The sequence below is a fragment of the Sinocyclocheilus anshuiensis genome, unplaced genomic scaffold (genome assembly GCF_001515605.1).
Source record: "Sinocyclocheilus anshuiensis isolate Anshui unplaced genomic scaffold, SAMN03320099.WGS_v1.1 scaffold13, whole genome shotgun sequence".
Lineage (NCBI taxonomy): Eukaryota > Metazoa > Chordata > Actinopteri > Cypriniformes > Cyprinidae > Sinocyclocheilus > Sinocyclocheilus anshuiensis.
In genome coordinates this window covers 924,389-945,345 of record NW_015538026.1, presented here as the reverse complement: position 1 = coordinate 945,345, position 20,957 = coordinate 924,389, and the positions used below count along the sequence as shown (strand labels likewise).

The window sequence follows — 20,957 nt, the reverse complement described above, 5'->3', positions numbered from 1 at the left end:
ATATATATATATATATATATATATATATATATATATCGTTTTTTTTATTGCTTTCTGCCTCGTTCTCACTATATCTGTTGTCTTCCTCCCTGGTAAACCCCGGCTAAGCAGACATCCCAATAACAATCAGAGGGTGGGCAACCTAACTGCCATGGCTCATGTAAAACCACAACAGTTGCCAGGCAACACTGTTCCCTCCACAGCAGGAGCAGGAGTCCAATAGAACATTAATGATTCTGAGCACAAACACACTGGACTGCTGGTGTCTGCTAGATATTTTACTATGGTTAATTACGCAAGAAAGTGACTGCAAAAACACACCGAATTTTACAGTTCATCTGGGCTAAAAAAGAGGCTAATGGAAGCTCAATCTCAGGCCCAATCTGGAGCCTGAGGATGACTGTGATTGGATCCTTGTGGATCTGTTCAGTATCACCTTTAAATTTCTAAGTGGCTCTTATCGGTCCATGTCCATGTATGGTTTGTGTTTGACATCCTAATTTATCTTGCTGGTTGTTCACACATCAGCAGTGATAATAATTTAAGATGTATTCTGCTGGCAGTTTTCCCTTGAACTCAACCCTGGTCTTTAAGACCCAAGTAACAGCTAATAGACACAATGATTGGTTTTTTTTCCCTTATGGTCTTGAGTACGTAAACATGTTAAAATTCCATGATATTTTTCCATATGTCTTCATTTTATTTAGGTTTTTACTAAAAATGGAAAATTCTGTCATTATTTATGCCATCTCGTGTTGTTCCAATCTTGTATGACTGTGGAATGCAAAATAAGATATTTTTATATCATTTTAATTGTTTAAAATGTTTTTTCCCCATAATGAAAGTCAATGGGGTCCAAAACAACACGACTGAACATGAAAAACACTGAGACATTATCAAAAAGAGGGGTATTGTAGCAATGCAATGGAAGAACCATTTTTGGTTTCCTAAAGAACCTTTGAACAGTTCTTTAAAAGTTTGAAGAACATTTTAGTAATCTAAAGAAACTTTTTCCATTATAAAGAACCTTTTGTTCAATGGAAAGGTTCCATGGATTTTAAAGGTTCTTCATGCCAATTAAAACCTTTATTTTGAAGAGTGCATTCTATCTCCTCCTTTCAGTTATAATCAACATAGACTGTACAATCCTTAAATGAGAAGCATAATCTAGGTATTATTAAATCTTTGTGCATTTGGGATGTTCTAGAATCTAGATAATGGGAGATTGATTTATTGAGGATTATATGGATTCATCCTTTAGTTCTGCAACATCTCCAGCCCACCTACTGTGATCACCTTTGTTCTCTGGCTCTGAGATTTATGGAACAGTTCAAAAGCTCCCACTGGAGAGCGAATCTGAGAGAGACAAAAGAATGACAGAAAGAAAGCCTGATGCCGTTTTGCAGGTCTTCAATGTCAATGGGTATTGCAAGACCATGAATTTAGCCAACACACTCTAATCCAAATGGACACAATAACCTTCCAAATCAACCCGAGTAATGCTATTCATTTAGACAAACTAAAACAGAACATGCCAGCACTGAAGACAAGCTCAGTATCAGTAGAGCTAAAATATCAGTATCAGATATCAGTAAGAGCTAAGCAAATTAGTCACTGCGGGTAATTCTGGGAAGTTGTGGAATTATTTATTTACTGGCATTTTTAGGTAGCATGTTGATGCATTCAGAGACTTTTATTCATGGGAAGTTGTTTTAAGGGACATTTTTTATGAGACAAAAGGAGAAAGGCAAGTAATTAAAGACCGGAATAATGCAATTACGTATTCAAGAGTGCAATTACAAACCTGCAGGAACATCAGTGTCAGCCTGTCGCCTACTCTCCTGGGTTTTCATGGAAGAGAATTACGCTTACTCTCTTGCATAAGAAATTACTTTATGTTTGTTACAAGTGTCTTTTACTAGCATATTGTGTATTTACTATTTAAAGGTTCTAATATTGTTTATTGCTCTGGGTAATTTTTCATAAATAACTCTTTACAATAACACTTTATAATAAGGTTCCATTCGTTAAAATTAACTAACAATGAACATTTCATCTGAACCATTTATTAATCTTAGTTAATTTTATTAATACATTATTAAAATCAAAAGTTGTGTCTGTTGATATTATTTAATGGACTTGAGCTAACATGGACTAACAATGATCAGCTGCATTTGTATTACCATTAACAAATATATTGCTCATTGTTGGTTAATGTAACACTTTATTTTAAGGACCAATTCTCACTAGTTGCTTATTAGCATGCATATTATTAGCATATTGGCTGTTTATTAGTTTATTAGCTGTTTATTAGTATAAAGCACATATTAATGCCATATTACAGTTTTTCTGAATTGCTAAAACACTAAACCCCATTCTCTGAACCAAATTCTCACTAGCTTAAACCAATTTGTCGAATAAAGCACTCTTTCTGCGAAACCTTAAACACGTTCAGGCAGTTAGGCTCTATTTGCAAATCTTATGCACTCTTTTTTGCAAAACTCTAAACACATTCTCATTCACTTAAACACTTATCACACTGTGATGCATTTGAGCTGCAAAATGCTAAACACACGCGGCAAAAGTTAAACACAACTAAAGCACAGTTGTCATTGTTTACACAAAACTATTCAAAATTGTTCACACTTGTTTCTAATGATGTGATCAAGCCAACTGTACAAAATATGAGTCAGTTCAGAGTGCACAAGTGGCACAGGTGACTGAATGATGATACGAACAATAGATGGAAACAAGCTGAGAAGGAGAGGAGGAAGAGTAAGAAGTGGAGGATGAGAAGGAAGAGGATGATGAGAGAAAGAGTAAGGTTTAGAGAGTGTTATCAAGGCTGGATCTGTCAGACCAGAGGGTTTTTTTTCCTCTGTCTAGCAAAAAAGACAACATTACTTGTGATAGTTTTATTTGACCTTTTTGGCCTTTGCAGTTGGCCTGCAGTATTTTTGCAGTATCCAAGTGCTGAATACATACAAACATTCAGTACTATTCAATATTCAGCACAATACTATTCTTGCAGTACATAGGCCTATACAATATATTCACCTTACTCAGTTGCAATTACTATAATTTTTTACAGAATTGCAAAATTGTTTACTCAATACAATATACTTTTTCTGTAATGTTCTGGATGCTGTGTTCTCTATTTTTCTCTGTAGTGTCTAATGAATGCTCTGTAGTGTTTATTTTATTGACTCGTGTGTGTGATCTGAGAGCACTGTTTGGTTTTGAGTGCAACTGAAATGGTTTTGCAGTGATTGTTTGATTTTGATTGAAGAGTCAGAGGTTTCGTGAATTTAGTTTGAGTATTTGGATTTGTGTTTAAGGTTTTGAGAAAACGAGTGATGGTTTCAAGAAATGTGTTTTAGCAATTCAGAAAAACTGTAATTCTGCATGTATTTTAGATCCCTTAATCTTACCCCATACCTAAACTTAACAACTACCTTACTATTAACAAGCAGCAAATCGGGGGTTTATTGAAGGAAAACTCTTAATTAATATGTGTTCCCTATTCTAAATTGTTACTGTTAAGGTTAGTCAATACATTAATGTTAATAGAACCTTATTGTAACCATAACATACAGATTTAAATGATAAAACTGTTAATTAAAAAAAAACTGTTACATGAAATGAAATCCCTCTCCTGCAATTGCCTCATGCTTGCCAGAAAATTCAGATGTTTACTCTGTGTTTTGGAACATGATAGGTGGTTTAGCTGTTAAAAGCTGGTCATTAGCCGGTTAAGCAGCTATCATGTATAAAATACATCTACCAGTATAAGCTAAAATAGATAGATAGATAGATAGATAGATAGATAGATAGATGTGTAATTATTTTATGAAATACTATGTTAGTAGTTAGTGATATACTCAGCTAAAAAAATGTTAAAATAAAATAGAATGTAAATCAAAACGAGAGCACGCCGCCAGTACGGCTAAAAAATGGACCTCTTCACGGATGCTTCGTCTATGCGGACACAGACTCAAGTGCTCCAGAGCCGTTGATTGTGTGTGTGTGTGTGTGTGTGTGTGTGTGTGCAGGTCTGCTCATGCGCCCATGAAGAGATGCTGCTGCTGCTGCTGCTGATCAGAGGTGTGTGCGCTGCGGCTGGCTTATTTACACCCGTTCAGTCACACTGCATCATAGAAAAGCTCTGGCGCTCCTTAGGAAATGGACTTTCTAAAGGGATTAATGTGTCTCTATGGTGATACATCTCAAGGTTAGTACTGAGATATGTCGTTGAGTCTATTTCTTTACGTAATGTTATCCTTGCCTGTGTTAAGCTCTATCGGTGCGTCTGCCATCATTTGTCGCTCTGCGCTCGTGCTGAAAACGTTTTATTTTCAGTCTCTCTGAAGACTGCTCGTCTACACCTCTTCCTCGTCTTTCCGTTATTCTTTTCTTTAAATGGGAAAGACGTGTCACACTGCTGTGATGTGAAATTGATGAGACAATGTTTTACTTTGAAATTAAATTTTTAGGCACAACAGTATGCAGGTAATATATTTATGCGGTTTTTGGGGACAGTGTAATTTTGATCCCATTAAAATCCTGGATTACTGCATGCATACGGTAAATGGTGCAATGCTACACCATGCTGAGTCCGTAGAGGCCATAACACACATAACACTTACAAATTAGCTTTTTTAATTGGCATGATAAATGCAAACACACAAAAATACATAAATAAATAAAACGATAAATAAAACATTTATTGTTGTTGTACATTTAGGTACCGCCATGTGGGCCACGTTCTCCTATTAGAATGAATAGGTCAGAGCTTGTTTGTAAACCTATGCGCATGCATAAGGTTGTGCGCGTTGAGCGCGCGCTTGTCTGGACAATACTGTTTTCACATTCATTCATGTTACCTTAACCCGTTCAGACCCGAATTATGTTCCAAGGAACACAAAACATGACCGTGCTTTATTTCTACTTTAAAACCTTGTTGGAAAATCAATCCACGATGGTTTGTAGTTGATGGTCATTATTTGGCGCAAGCTAGCTCGTTGACTAGCTACCATGTAGAGAATAGTTTGAAAACCTTTTGACCAGATGCTGGTTTGTTGCTGAAGACGCTCTGCCTGCTTTTACCAGCTAACATGTTCTAAAACAGTTTTTACCAACCATAAACTCAAAAAAAGTGTTACGTTTTTAATGAGTGTACATGGCTCTGAAGGGTTCAGGTTAGCCTGAACTAATGATTATAATTTATATAGCCAAGTATGTACACTTACAGGGACGGTCCCTTGGATCATCCTCTCAAACCTGGACTCTTTTGGCGACCAGCTCAGTTTTTTTTTTCTTCACAGTGCCACAACTCCTACAACTTTGGCATGTTTTCAGACAGACATAAAAGTTGAATATCAATACATAAGCAATGTAGTGCAATAGATGTCTGTTATTTTTACAGGCAAATGGCCATGAAAACAAAATATCCATTTAGTAACTTTGATCAGGCATGGTTTGCAGATAATCTGACTCAATTTAAATATAACTAAAATGTAAATATAATAGTTAGAATTATGTCATAATTTTATGCCCTGTCACAGGCTACAGTTTCAAAACAAAAATATTTTGTCAAAAAGCAGCAATGAATTAAGTTTACTCTGTAGCATTCTAGAAATTCTGTGATTTGATTACTAAATGACAAAAAAAAGGACAGTGGGTCTAAACAGGTTAACAATTTGAGACTATTTGTTTCTAACAAAAAAAAAAGTACATAAAGCATAAATCACTTTTGTTTCTTTTTGTCTTGTAGCTCTAAATTTGTGTCATCAGTCCCACAAGCTGTTCCTCCAAACAGTGTGGAAAGGATTTACACAGCCACATTACTGAAGAGGATTCTATGACTTATGCTACATCTCCATTTTAACTGCGTGTCAGAAATGCCCCCTTCCATAAAGTGGTGCATTAGGTGGGCTGTCTGCTTGTCCTTCATTCTTGCACTGATCCCCAGGTCCAGAGGATCAACGCTGAATTGTCACAAAATGTGCATATGCGCCAGCAACATCGTCAGCTGCTCCAAGATGAACTTGACGATGGTTCCATCTGACTTGCCCGACTACACAGCTGTGCTTGACATTAGTTTTAATGAGATAACCGGACTTCGCGCACAATGGACCAAGCACAAACTTCCCAACCTCCACAACCTCTTGCTCAGCCACAACGGTTTGTCGTTCATCTCTTCTGAGGCGTTCATTTTTGTAAAGCAATTGCGATACTTGGATCTGTCATCAAATAACCTGCGACAGCTGGACGAGTTTATTTTCGAGCCACTGATAGATCTGGAGGTTCTTCTGCTCTACAACAACCACATCTCGCAGATCGACCGCACAGCCTTCTCAGGCCTCAACAACCTGCAGAAGCTCTACCTGAGCCAGAACCAGGTGTCCCGCTTCCCCCTGGAGCTCCTCAAGGACAAGAACCGACTGGACAAGCTGAGCCTGTTGGACTTGTCTTCCAATCGGATCAAAGTTCTCCCCATTCAAGACCTCCAGGCACTGCCGGCCTGGATCAAGAATGGGCTGTACTTCCACAACAACACCCTCATCTGCGACTGCGAGCTGTACAGTTTGATGACTCATTGGTATATCCGACGGCTCAATTCAGCTGTGGACTTCAAGGATGACCACACCTGCGTGCATCCCGGCCTGGATAAACGGGTGCTGCGTTTGTACGATCTCAACACTCTTATGAACTGCAGCACGTTTAAAGAAACTGACCAAGAAGCTTATTTGGAACAGACGCTCACCCTCAGCTGTGATACCAGACATCGGAACATGTCCAAGACTTGGATGCTACCTGGAAACATAGCGGTGCCTCCTTACGATAACCAGAGCATTGTGCCTCTGAAAGACGGCAACCTTGAGATAAAATCGATACGACCTGAGGACTCAGGTGTGTACACTTGCTTTGCCGTGAGTGAATACCTCAACGAAACGCTCTATGTGGTGGTCAAAGTCCACAACTTCACCCTCAATGGCAACAGCGAGACCCTCAACACCGCTTTCACCACTTTGGTGGGCTGCTTGGCCAGCGTGGTCCTGGTTCTTATCTATCTGTACCTGACGCCCTGTCGCTGCTTCTGCTGTCCCGACCAGGGCAAAAAGAACCATCATGAAGACAGCATCCACTCCTCCATGCTCAGCATCACCCCGACGCACGAGGACATGGCAACCAAAGCAGAGCTCAACAGGCATGTGGCCTTCATAGACCCCAAGGACCTGCAGGGACAGAACGGAAAGGTGAATCCTAACGGAGAGGAAGAAGTGGATGAGGAGGCCATGAAGGGAAAAGGAAAACGGAAGAAATCACTGGCAGACTCGATTAGTTCGGTCTTTTCTGATACTCCCATTGTAGTCTGAGGGAGGATGTGTATTTTTGGCTAGAGACAGTTCTTTGTTGTGGCTTTCTCGGATAAAGAGACTGAAGTACACAGTTTGCCATCCTCAGTCTTTGGCTGTTTCTACAAAACCTTTCCAGCATTTTAATCTGTAGCACTTAAGTATATACTGTGAAAAGGTCTTGCCATATTAGTGGAATCTAAACTTGGAGTGTTTAGATGTTCCTGTGAGTTTAAGCCCACTAAGTGTGACTAGAGGTAGTCTGGGTGAACAACAAATGCATTTTGCGATTTCTCAGTGATCAAGCTAGGAAGCTAGGCTGACAGACATTAGAACATTAATACATCCTCTATATAATCACATTATAAGCATGAGCTTTGCCGACTGCTAATGTTAAGAATATAGCACTGAATGAAGCCCTTGTAGCTAATCATATTTACCACATTTTATGCTAACTGACCAACCTTACCACTTTATGTGAAGCCATATGCAGTTGGTCACTGCAAGGGAAAGCAATGCACAATAGCATTTGAGAGTAGTCACAGGAAAATGATGGAAAAGTATTTTTATGTTTTTTATGGAACATTAGAAGTTGTTTGGAATGAAAGTCAAACAGTAAACTGAGCATTAATGGTCACTTACATGAAACTTCCTCCACCTATTTATGGCAATGGAAAAAATAATATCCTGGTAAAACTTAAATGGCTGTTTGAATCTAGACTCTTTAAGTCCAATTTCATAAGTTTAAATATCGGATACCAATATAAAACAAAACTGTAAGAACTTACAGAGTTCCATTTATATGAAACTATAATACAGCAGTTTTTCAATGTATTACCCCTCGCATAAAAAATGCAGAACGCATGCATTTTCAGCCGCTTGAGCTCATCTGTCATGACAACCAGGGAGTGACATATAACCAAAATGCTAATGCAATCTTTTAATAGAATGACATGTCCCATCTGCCTGAACTCTCATCTCTAAAGCAATGATGATTTGAGCTTGGATTCAACAGCCAAAACAGTTTCGGATACTCAGACCTCTTCTCACCCTGCGTTCATTTGCACTTGTGGTGGTTGGAGTCAGTGCTGACTCATCCATTGTCAGAATGGAAGTCATTTTTTAAGCCCTTGAAGTGCGGAGGTAACCTTCATCAGATAAAAAGCCAAAGGCTGAGGGATTTTTTAAATTATTTTTTAACCTCGAACCATTATAATTTGAATACATTTTCTGAATGGATTAAAAATCAAGTTTGAAGTTTGAGTGATTAGCCGAATGTTCTCCTCATGTTCTGGTATTCTAAATTATTACTACAGGCATACAGCAGTGATCTCTCAGAGACCAGTATTATATTTGCATATACAATGTTGTAGGAACCTAAAGAGACTGCTACGAATCATAATGTAATGCGTAAAGCTCGTTGGCCGTGCTCAAGGAAGATGTGACTAGATCCATTCCAAGCAGATATCAACATTGTCCTGGTGGACTGTTCTAGAACACCAGTCAATGATGTTAGAAAACCATACGTGGAACTCTTACTTCTGGGAATGGCACTTCTATTCTTCTGTTACTGGAAAGAAATCAGAATCATCTCACATGTTAACCATAACCACATATTTATAACGGGGTCTGGTTGGGATCAGCTGGAGCAATCTTAGTTTCCTCCGGCCTCTTTCCCTAGTAACATCGTAATTACATCCTGTTTTACGAGCGAGGGAGTGGGTGAAGCTATTAAATGTTTGATAGGTGGATGAACTCACAAACAGTATTATCTCAGGGAGAGGGAATGACAGATAATAGCAGCTATGGCAGACTGCAGTCATGGGCAGTTACGGTCTCTTACACGTCTCTCTGCAATCCAAAATTAGTGTGCAGAGGAGGGAAAGGCCTTACCATTACGAGTGCTGTGGGAGGAGGCCTGAGATCTCTGTGGTTCGCAAAGAGACAGAAAAGCCAAATGCTCCCCCTAAAACCACATCCAGCAGCTTTTCGCCCCTGTTGTGTGTGTTCTTCTTAACTGTGTGTCCTTGGCTATTTTGCTACGAGCAGAGTTCTTGTGAAAGACCACTGTTCATTACTCACCATTTAACAGTAGGCTACATCTGTGCTTTTGTCTGTGCAAACAGTGTTTGTTTTTACAGTGTTTATGAGATCGTGTCATTTTAGGTAGCTTTTTTCCCCTTGAGGTTCCAAAGAGACTGAATTAATTCCTTGTTCTTCTGTGTATTGTTCCTATACAGTTGTCTAGATTCCACTTGTGACTATATGATGTTGGTAAACCTATTTTAATGACACTGACTGTAAAGGTCTTTCTCTGTCATGTATTTTGAAATCTGATCATCTATTTGTCTATTATATGTTGTTATTTAGGCACATAAATTAAGTTTTTTTTTAATGTCAGTAAATGAAATCTCAAGAAGCATCACAGACTGTATCCAAGTCCAAAACTCTGTTGCATTAATTAGAAAATTCAACTTCAAGTCAACGTGAATTGCCGTTCATAGCCCATTTTACTTTTTTAATCAGATGTATATCTGAGTGAAACGTGATATTCAACAAGAAAAAATGGGGCGGGAAATTGATTGGATTGTGAAAAGTGAGCATTAAAAACCAGAATGTAGCCAGACTGAATGCAAGTTTGATGAATAAAATGCCTGAATAGCTCTGGCTATTGGTTAACATATCCAATATCCCAAAAAAAAAAAAGTCAAAAAGTAATTTCAGGAAAAGCGCAAGTTATTTTAATTACATGTTGACTTGCAGCCTCTCAGAATGTCAAAATAGACAATAATAGAAGCACTTGTGCAAATGTTGTCTCAAAACTGTCCTATATTAGCTTTAGTACCAGTTTAAAGGCCCGTTCACAACAAGGATGATTACTATAATAATAACTAGAAAGCTGTAATAATCATTCTAATTCTTTGAGAATAGTGGAGTCCAAACCACAACTTTAACGATAATGGCACAGAGGAACGATATGGTTGGAATTTCACTTTTTTCCACACAACTTTGAAAAACCTGAGCATTTAAAGGGGCAAATGCAGCATAAAAACTGCAGCGTATACCTAATATGTGGACAGTAATATATTTATTGTTACAGTTATCATTTTTTATATGAACGGCCTTAAAAATTTGGTGCTAAAGGTATGTGGTACTAGAGACTAGTCCCTTCTGTTCTTTACTAGCATTTAGAATCTTAAAACTCTAGATTAACAGAATTCAAAATAAGTAACAATATCAACAGCATTTGATAGTTAGTTGTGACTAAGTCTAGTTCTTCTAGATTTGAGTACACAAAAAAACATAAAAACAGAAGTAGACGAACACAAATGTACTAGAATCTCAGTAATGCAAATATAGCTGTACCAATTCTTAGTAAGCAAGCATCATGATATACATACATACTGCTAAAAACTGTGAACCCTAAATGGTTTGAGATCTAAAGTCTCAGCCATCATTACTAGTGTCTGAAAGCGAGAATAGAAATGTTGTCAGGTCCAGTATTAGAGCTAGAGGCCTTACTGTAAAAGCTTATTTAGTCTGAATGTCAAAAACGAGACTGATGAGTGCCGGGTGGTGCGGATCCCTGTCCTAGAGTGAAACGGACTGCTTGATGATAATCCAGAAACTGATTCTCCATCAGCAGTCCTCCCACATGGAAGTTTACCTATGAGAAGTATTATTTATCAATAATATAAAAGTGAATAAAAAATGAAATTGACTGTTTTTGATTATTTTTTATGCTTTCTGTCCAATCAGACATACAGAAACGTGTTAGTTTACATTTAGCTGACACTATTTATCCAAAGCTACTTGTAGTTGCATGAACCATTCGTTTCCACAATAACCACATTATTATTACATACAGAATCTTTGAAATGAGCACTTTAATAAGGGATCGGCTATATTTAAAGATATACAGGAGATTTATTATTGCTATGGTTATATTAATGGACTAGTCTAAATTAAATACTTGCCCAGAGGGAGGAGATGAAATGATTTTCTATGTTAAATTGACAACGTGCCACAAATACAGATTTTTATTTAAGCCAAAATAGTCTTTTAAAGCTGCACTCACTAGGTTCGTTCTACAATGACATGTGTAAACTAAACTTTGCAGCATCCATGCTGAAGTACACAACCACTGTTGTATCATCCAGCACAACAAACAAAAAATGACCCTTTGGCCTGTCTGAGTAAAATGGAGGTATCTAGCAGTTTAGTGTCATCTAGTGGTGAGATGACAGCTCAATTCATAAAAAGCAAGACAAAAGAAACGTGTTGGCATATTTATTTCAGAGTCCATTATCTGGCAGTCCGTTTAGCAGCATATGGAAGGTCTTGAGGTATTTCTATATTCATTTGCAGGTCATTCACAAATACATTCATTCACATAGAAATCCAGTATAAAAAACACAGACACACACATACATGCATATATACTGATACGTCCTCCTACAGTGAACTTCAAACACTTTCACCATCCTGTGCATAAAGTCTGTAGCAAATACATGGCAGTAAGCCTGTGCTTTTGGAGGAGTTTAAGGCAGACTCCCTCAGTGAAGAAGATTTGGCTGTTGGGAGAAAAGAAGAGCAGATGGTCAGAAAAAGGATCTAAATTCAGAGCCGAGACTCAACCACTGTGCTGAATTAAACCTTGATGATTCATCTTATTAACAGACTATCAATCTGTGACTTCCTATACTTGTTGTTCTAACACTGTGTATTCTTATCTTTGAAGTGTTTAAAAAGTAAGCTTTGCCAGTTTTCTTCAATAACTTTAATGCAGTTCCTTTCCCTAACAAGAGGATTACATGTCTACCAAGAGCTGCTTGAGCTTCCAGACCCCTACACATTGGTCGTATTAGGTTATTATTTAACACATCACTTAAAGGTGCACTCAGTATTTTCATCATTAAAGTGTTTTACGCCTAATGAAATCAATAGGACTTTTAAAATCATGCCACATTTTAAAAGCACTCACATTAGATGAATCATACAGCCTAAAAGCCATTTAAATTTGGGTAGTTAAAAAAAAAAAAATCAACCACCAAATAAATACTACAAAAAAAAAAAGAGGAAAAAGAATTTGATTTTGTAAAGGAAAATGTAGTTTTAGATACTGTAACAGGCCACTATTTCTTCACTATTTCACATGCCAAAATTACAAAAATTATGATAATATAGAAATTAAACAAATCATTTACATAAAAGATTATAAAATGCTGTTTAAAGTATGCTTTAAATGTTTTAAATACATTCAGAAACAACTAAATATAAGTTTCACCCCTCCAGTGTTGTTATTGTTAACTAAAACTATTAAAATCGTTTTCAGAAACTGAAATTAAAAGCTGAAATAAAAAAGATAAATATTAGATTTAAAATATTAATGTAAAAAACTTGCCTTGACAACTGAAATAATAAGTTTAAGTACTAAAATTACTAGACCTGAAAATTAAAACGCTATATAGAAATATTTAGCAAACCCTAATAAGCACATAACAAAATTACTCAAACTTAAGCTAAATTTAAAATGAAAACTGAAAATTAAAAAATAAAACCCAATTCAAAATATTACTAAATACTATAGTATTTACAATAATAAAATTTTAAATGAACTACCATATTTTTTTTTATATGATTCATATTTAGGGACATCCTTTAAGACAAAGGAACCCAATAATATAATGAGAGATGCTTTTTTAGATTAGATTTCATCTAAATTATTCATTAAATGAGATTCTTATGAGTTATTAAACACTGAAGAAATACTAGAGAAGGCTATATCTCCATATTTCTCCCAAAACGATATGATAAAATTGAGACATACTGAGAGAGTTGATCATTGATAATGTCACTAAATGTCCAAGACAACATATTGGCCAATGCAACAAATAAACAACAACAACAACAAAAAAAAACAATACTGAATGCATCTTCAGTTAAACTACTGAAAAACAAACCTTCTGTGCACCTAGTTTCTTTGGCAGATTATGGGAGGTTGGTGCTGGTCTGCCATCCCCACCGCATGACACCAGGCTGGAGTGAGTTTGGGAGAAAGAGGAGAGGATATTGGATTTAGGGGCACATGAAGTGTTTTTGAGGGGAGAGGCATCGCTGGTCTTACGTTTCCTGCCAGACCCTTTATGTTCGTACCCAACAGCCCTTTGATTGAGCCCTGAGGCCCCTCCCTTATCTGACTCTGGGGAGGGAGAGGGGGAGATGTGGGCGGGGCTTTGCTTAATCAGCACCTTCATTTCAGGTTGGTGTGTTCTCCTGCCAGCTGAGTGTGCGCCATTAAACGGGCCATGTGGTGAAGAAATCATAGTTCTGTTCAAGGAGGACTGGGGGAGAAATAGGATTTTGGACTGTTCAGGTGAGTCCTTGTCCTTTTTGGGAGATTTCCACTGCTTACTGGCTGTGGGACTCTCCTGAAGCTCCCTGAAACCCACTTGCAAAGCCTGTTTGCTGGTCCGACCTGCAGGGTTACGGGGCCGGGTGGGGCCTGAGTTCGTCTGGGCTTTCGTTGGTAGTTTGGAGGCGGCTGTTAGGTTAGTGGGCTCTGATTGTCCTGAGATGCTTGTCCTGAGAGTAGAGGCACTGCGGATGGGTACGGAGCTGCGCGTGGCATCATGGGAATTGTAGTTGTTTGTGGTGACTAGGGGTTGATGAGAGCATAGTTCTGACAACTGAGGGATTTTCCTACAGACATGAGATATACTTACAACAAACAAAATTCACAGGCAAATTAAAAAAAAAAATCCATTCTTGCACAAATACATTAAAAAACAACCCATTTTGTAATTTAAGAAATTAAAGCAAATAAATGAATATAAAATAATTTTAAAATAATAATTATTATTAGTGTTTAACAATAGTAACAGATTCATTAAATATTAAACAAATCTGAAAATTTATTTTTTTATTTTTTTTAATCAATTTGTTATACTGATAATATATTTGTAATGAAAAATAATTGAAGTAGAAAAAGATCAAATAAAACACAAACAGACAAAAAAAAAAATCGAAAAGTAGAAATGTTGCCATGGAAACTACCTGAAATAAGTTTAAGTAATAAAATGAAACTCAAATAAAATAAATAAAAGCTATATAGAAATATTAAAATAAGCAGATTACTAAAACTTAAATATAAAAATTCTAATTCAAAAGCTAATTCTAAATATTAATAAATACTACAATAAGTATTTGTTTACTTTATTTGTTATGCTGATCATATTTGTAAAAAAAAATCATTGCATTAAATAAGGAAAATATAAAAGTAGAAGGATAATAGCGGTCTCAGACTTCTGGAGCCCATTGCATTTATTCAATCAGCTAAATGTTGAAAACACTCAAAATAATCTTTGTGAATGTCACAAGAACATCAGCTTGATGTAAAATATCTTACTTCCATGGATAAGTGCTGAGGTGCTGCTCCATCATGACACTGAAAGCTGACCGCAGGTGGAGCAACCTTCGGTCAAACGCTAACACACTACGGCCAAGTACACGTGCCCCGAAGGTGCAAAGCTGGAAGAATGTGAGAGAGGAGACAAACAAGGGTTCATTTTACTACAAATGGGATATTATTAGCTGAAACTGTCTTTTTTCTAACTTTTATTATGAATATTATCTCACATTAAGATTTGTAGGGATTTTTAGCACTTAGTTTAAAAAATGCTTAAATTTTAATATGAAGAAAAATACTTACACCCAGGGGTTTAGGGTGCAAGGTGCTTGCTGGTAAATGAGCAAAGTCCTCACGGTTCTCCCCGGGAACTTCTCTGGGCAAAGGGGGGCGCTCTCCAGGCTTTGAGCTCATCTTCAGCTCCATTACAAGCTGGTCAAAAGGTTTCCGCCTCCCTACCACCTGGCGGCGCTGATGGATGGAATGAATCTGCAGTAGAGGAGATAACATAGAAACACCAGCAAGAGTTTAACACTTTGGTCCAACATCACTGAAATGTTTATGCTGGTGTACTTGTTTCTGTATATTGACTATATGCTCACATTACAAGTCAGCAGTCTGGTGCACAGTTTCTTTCTCTCAGGATGCATCACACCACAGTGCTTGTCCAAGTCACATTCTTTCTCTGAAATAAACAAATTGGTTTCAACAAGAGAAAACATTTTATCTACAAACATTACCACAAAATAAATTATTACTTTACACATTAAATTCAAAAGTTACAGTAAATATACAAGTTATATACAGTTGCAGTACGGTTATAATGTTATAAAAGATTTCCATTTCAAATAAACACTTTTTTTTTTTACTTTCTATTCCTCAAAGAGTCCTGAATAAAACGTTTCATGGTTTCAACAAAAATATGAAGGCGCACAACTGTTTTTCAACATTGATAATTATAAGAAATGTTTCTTGAGTAGCAAATCAGCATATTAGAATGATTTCTGAAGGATCATGTGACACTGAAGACTGGAGTAAATATGCTAAAAATTCAGCTTTGCCATCACAGGAACAAATTACATTTTCTTAATCAATTTAAATGGAGTTCTTTAAATAGATTCGTTTAAATGGATAATTTGAACAGATTCACAAGACTAAAACTAATGATAGACTTTTAAAACTCTTAATGGTCAAATAAAAAGTGGATTTAAAATTAATTTTAAGATTAATTTTAGACTGCCTGCCAACAAAATCATGAATATTTGAAATATCATCCATGTTAATGTACAGTATGTCTGAAATACTAACAAACTCATAGACACAAGAAGATTTTTTGTTTCCCATTATGAGTTGCATCAGAGACTTACTAAGGACTTTCTTGTAGGTTCTGCTGTGTGTTCTTGGTCCGTGCGGTTGAGTGTGTGAGTCCAAACTCTTCTGAATTGTTTTCTCGGAAGATGGGGCTGCTTTTTTTGGTGGCATGGGCAAATGTAGAGGTGTTGGAGGGGTTTCATGGGAAACTTTATCCACCTGCTGAAGACTGGAACACAACACTGGAATGAAACTACACTGGAATAAACAGTGGACGCGTAAGATCAAGTTAAACTGCACTTCATTCCTCCTCACCTGGGTCCTTCACGCTGTGGTTTGGAATGTGCCTGGTGGGGAGAATGAGGTGGTGGTACTCGTGGGGGTCCAGCCCCCCGGTGCCTGCTGTCTTGACCCTCACAAAGGCTTCCATGTTGGGAAGGCGGTCTCCCCTGTTGGGGTCGGTCAGGAGAGCAGTTGGATGGCGTGTCATAAAGCTTGCTGAAGAGGCCATGACGACGCTCACAATGCTTCTCAAACGCCTGTGGCTTCACCACCTGCCCACAGTGGCTGCACACCACCAGGAAGAAGTCATCATGTGCTGGGCAGTGGCCATATATCGACATGTCTGTGACGGCAAGAAAAATGTTTTTATGTGTGGCAATCATGTGTGTCATTATTGCAATCTATAAATCACAAGCCTAACAAACGCCTCCTTACCTCCTTTCTTAAAAGTCATGGTTTCCATCCGTTTCTTCACATTTTTGCTGCATTCTTCCAGAGAGGACCCTAAAAGAGGCAGTGAAACAAACAGACCATCAAAACAGGAAATGAAACACAAAGCAAAGTCCATTCACACCGACACTCCTTTCAAGTGTCGATTTCCTGCTTTTATGAAGCCCCTCCCTCAGAAATACATGATGGGCTGTTTGTTTAGCTGACTCAGTGTTTTGTGATTGGCTAAACCGCCTCTAGTGCGCGTCTAAAAGTCACGCCCCTCAGTTCAGTGCATGTGCCTGGTGTTGTATTGTAAACAATGGCATCGTCTATATTGCTTATCAGTTTGAGCCCGATTGAGACGCAGAGGATATTAATGAAGAGGATCGCGCAGAACCTGTACAAGCACGGCTCTTAATGGTATGTTTTTTGATTGTTGTTGTCTCATACTTTTAGATACGCTGTTATTTGTAAATGCTACTGCTTCTGTTAGCTTTTAATATACGGTTTTATTTAAAGCTGATTAAAGGTTTAATACAGTACGGCAAGCGCATGCACGTCCATGTATAATGCTTCTCATATCTATGTGAAAATAAGTGTTCAATTGTAACAGTTCATTGTTGTTAGCTTTTAATATACGGTTTTATTTAAAGCTGATTAAAGGTTTAATACAGTACGGCAAGCGCATGCACGTCCATGTATAATGCTTCTCATATCTATGTGAAAATAAGTGTACAATTGTAACAGTTCATTGTTGGAGCTGAGCTGAATGAGAGAGAGAGAGAGAGAGAGAGAGAGAGAGAAAGAGAGAGAGAGAGATGCAGAGCGTGTGTAGAGCAGGGGAACGTGAGGAACAGTACTGAGAACCGCTGCTTTAGAACGTTGATTTTGAAACTTGTGAATCGTTAGAAGACAGAATCATGATTCATATATGAATAGATTTTTACGAGCACCCCTAGTTTTCTCTTCCTCTTCTCTAAAGCAGCGCAGCATGGCCTCGCCCCCTTCGTTGCATGTTCCCGGGGGCGGGGTTTGGCTGCGCTGCTTTAGATCCACGGAAGTAACTCATTGTAGTCCCTACGAGCCGTTTTTGTAGGCATTAAACTGCCAGAATTTTAAAAGACGATATCTCCATTTGCATTGAACTTTCAGTGCCGCAACTTTGCAGATATTGTTTATGCTCAAACAGCAACATTACACACTAACTAACATTAAAAAAGTTAAATCGCAATCAACTACCCCTTTAAAAATAACTAACTGCAATTAATTGAACTGTATATTCTTTAATAGATCAGAATCTGTTTAGGGGACCAATTAAAAAGCTTTTTTTGCTGCTGCACAGGGTCTATGTATTAGCTTGGTAAAATCTGGTGAAAATTTCTATTTTGTAAAATGATAGATACTATTACTATCCTTATCCTATTCTATACTGTTATATGTATCATAAAATAACCCTGGCAAGAACATACTCGTAAGCTATATGTTTACTGTTTATAGAGGTTGACAAGTCAAATTAGGAGGTAGTAGGTGTGAAATTAAACCCACAGTAGTGAGTAGGATGGAAAAATTAGTTGCCAAAGACCTCTACACTACGGTAAAAAAAAGAAAGTTTACTGATTAATTTTAACCACAAATGTGACGTCCCTTTATATATTGTTGGCCTACATATTTTTTAGCAGTTTTTAGCAATTTAATTAATTTTGTTTATTTTAACATAACATTATTTGTAACTCATTTTAAGTCATGTTTAGCTCTAGTTCTAACATCTTAAAGTGGGCTACTGGACTTCCAGGGTGGGCTGTACAACTGTGAAGGTGGTTGATGTCAAGTTCATGACTGGGTCATTGTAGACTCTGGAAGTTTGCTGAGGCCTTCTAGTCGGCCGTGGTCCCCCAGTTGAGAACTGCTTTAGATATACCGTCAAATAATGTTCCCACTTCTTATGGCACTTCACAGCTCACTGCATTCATTAATATGGGTCATTTAATTTCCTGTATTACATGAACTACATACATGAGAAATGCAATTCTTATTATTAATCAGTTGATAAGTAAGATAGATGGAGAGAGACCAACTCAGTGTGCTATATAAAGATGTAATGTAAAGAAAAGTCAGAGCAAGGGCAGTTTGATGTGAAGATGCCTCTTGATTACTGGCTATTGCAAAGGGAAATATCAACCCAGCGTTTCATAATGCTGTCACCACATGATAATCTGATAATAATGAGACGTTCTCACGGTGACCAGCACAATTATGAACCTGTGAGTGGGTAAATGGGTTCTGAGGCTTATTTATCTTATAGTTCTCTGACCAGAGACTCGTCTCCACCTTCACTTCCCGTCGCGCTGGCTGTCAGATCACCAAAGGTGACATACTGCGCCGCATCTTTTGGCTTTAAAACTGTAACCAACACGACAACGTACATAATGAGTTAAGGCACATTACAAAAACCATTTTCAAGACAGTACATTTTAGTAAAGAGTACGTTTTACTAAAGAGAGCGCTAGGACCTGGGAGAATTTCCGAAAGTACAGTGTGTCGGATTGCAACCCATGCGGCGTTAGGACCCGGCGGGGCCTTTGTTTGGGTCGTGCTGGCCGGAGTTTGCGCTTTTCAAACCGATCCATTTCCTGTGCTCGCTCGACGCGATTACAACCGAAAGTATCGAGAGCTCGACATTATTTTACTCACCATCCGACGTGGATACGTTCGCTTTGTCGATCCAAGCGGTCCAGCTTTGCCCTACAAAGTCAAGGATGGAAATCTGCCGATCTAAGGCAGCCATTGCCGATTTAGCGCGTGCACGATCCGCCACCATCACGGCGGGAGCGCATTACGACGTCCTGACATAGCTATTAGAGTTTTTTTTTTTTTAAGAGGGGGATTTGGTTAGCCTATCTCTTTCTATCACTGCATAAATCAGAAAATACAGACACACAAATTAACTTTGCTTCTTAGAAATTAAAAAGATCCTTTTGCAAATTCCTCCAGAATATAGATAGGAATAAAACTGGAATGTTTGGTGTAAGTGCTACTAAAGTGGAGATTTGGCTCAGTCAAAAATCAAAACTCATTTTGGAAAAAGAAAAAGTATTTAAAGATAGATAACGGGATAAAAACGCTTGTGTGTTTTAAATGTTCTTTTGCCGCTACTCTGAAAGAAGCAGGGGCGTAGATTGCCAGCTTTGCCCTACAAAGTCAAGGATGGAAATCTGCCGATCTAAGGCAGCCATTGCCGATTTAGCGCGTGCACGATCCGCCACCATCACGGCGGGAGCGCATTACGACGTCATCTTGCGTGGGAGGTCCGACTCAATTGTTCGAGTCGTTTCTTTTGAAATGTTCGTTCCAAAGAACCGGTTCACCCAAAGAGATGGTTTAATCAGGGATAATACACATTAATAATACATAAAAATCAATGTAAAATGTGCCAGATTTAGCCAGGGTGGCTCATTTTCATGTAGTCCCAGGGCAGGTCGATGCAGGCTGAAAAAAATAATCAATACATAAATACATTTTTAACCCTAAAATCCTGATAAATGTTCACAATTTTGCTTTGACCACAAACATTTTAATTTATTTTTTCATTAATTTATTTGAGAAATCACGATGTCCTTATATTATTACAGTATATAAACTATTCTGCCTTATTATGTGATAAAAAAAGTGTTTTTAGTATATAAACAAATCATTATTATTGGTTATTGTCCAGCAGTTATACGATTTCTACGCCAATTAAAAGCTAGAAATTAGAGAAAAATTATAGTTGCCTATACACTACCAGTCAAAAGTGTTTGAACAGATTTTTAATGTTTTTTAAAAAGTCTCTTCTGTTCGCCAAGCCTGCATTTATTTGATCCAAAGTACAGCAAAACAGTACAATTTTGAAATATTTTTACTAGGCTATTTAAAACAACTATTTTCTATTTGAATATATTTTAAAATGTAATTTATTGTGATTTCAAAGCTACATTTTTAGCATAATTACTCCAGTCGCACGATCCTTCAGAAATCATTCTGATATTCTGATTTGCTGCTCAAAAAACATTTATTATTATTATGATGTTGAAAACTGCTGAGTAGAATTTTTTCAGGTATCTTTGATGAATAGAAAGTTCAGAAGAACCGCATTTATCTGAAATAGAAATATTTTGTAACATTATAAA

At 37.5% G+C, this 20,957-nt stretch overlaps 2 protein-coding genes across 4 annotated transcripts; one reads left to right on the top strand and one right to left on the bottom strand.

Annotated features, from left to right (window-relative positions):
• Positions 1 to 4,060: 4,060 nt before the first annotated feature.
• LOC107679117 (amphoterin-induced protein 1-like) lies at positions 4,061 to 9,577 on the top strand. The gene is made up of 2 exons (XM_016474579.1): positions 4,061 to 4,231; positions 5,774 to 9,577. The coding sequence occupies exon 2, from the start codon at positions 5,868 to 5,870 to the stop codon at positions 7,377 to 7,379; it is 1,512 nt and encodes a 503-aa protein (XP_016330065.1). The 5' UTR covers positions 4,061 to 4,231; positions 5,774 to 5,867; the 3' UTR covers positions 7,380 to 9,577.
• A 2,056-nt stretch (positions 9,578 to 11,633) lies between these two features.
• On the bottom strand, positions 11,634 to 20,043 carry LOC107679096 (ataxin-7-like protein 2). Of its 3 annotated transcripts, XM_016474559.1 has the most exons (11): positions 20,012 to 20,043; positions 19,483 to 19,563; positions 19,120 to 19,191; positions 16,795 to 16,863; positions 16,393 to 16,702; positions 16,134 to 16,306; positions 15,369 to 15,451; positions 15,070 to 15,255; positions 14,767 to 14,888; positions 13,322 to 14,060; positions 11,634 to 11,932 (listed from the first exon to the last, which is right to left on the bottom strand). In XM_016474559.1, exons 1-11 carry the CDS (start codon positions 20,022 to 20,024, stop codon positions 11,915 to 11,917), a joined length of 1,866 nt encoding a protein of 621 aa, XP_016330045.1. In that variant the 5' UTR covers positions 20,025 to 20,043; the 3' UTR covers positions 11,634 to 11,914. The 3 variants fall into 3 exon arrangements, with proteins under 3 accessions (XP_016330045.1, XP_016330040.1, XP_016330053.1); XM_016474554.1 differs by lacking the exon at positions 20,012 to 20,043 and having other exon boundaries at positions 19,483 to 19,625; XM_016474567.1 differs by lacking the exons at positions 19,120 to 19,191; positions 20,012 to 20,043 and having other exon boundaries at positions 19,483 to 19,625.
• Between the last annotated feature and the right edge of the window lie 914 nt (positions 20,044 to 20,957).

What these genes read in the sequence shown, in the direction of transcription:
- LOC107679096 (XM_016474554.1), bottom strand. Translation starts at nt 19,609, where the DNA reads ATGGTGGCGGATCGTGCACGCGCTAAATCGGCAATGGCTGCCTTAGAT. An exon ending in CCAGACTGCTGACTTGTAAT is followed by an intron (nt 15,256 to 15,368) that starts GTGAGCATATAG and finishes CCTCTACTGCAG; the next exon opens with ATTCATTCCATCCATCAGCG. An exon ending in TGCACCCTAAACCCCTGGGT is followed by an intron (nt 14,889 to 15,069) that starts GTAAGTATTTTT and finishes ACATTCTTCCAG; the next exon opens with CTTTGCACCTTCGGGGCACG.
- LOC107679117 (XM_016474579.1), top strand. Translation starts at nt 5,868, where the DNA reads ATGCTACATCTCCATTTTAACTGCGTGTCAGAAATGCCCCCTTCCATA.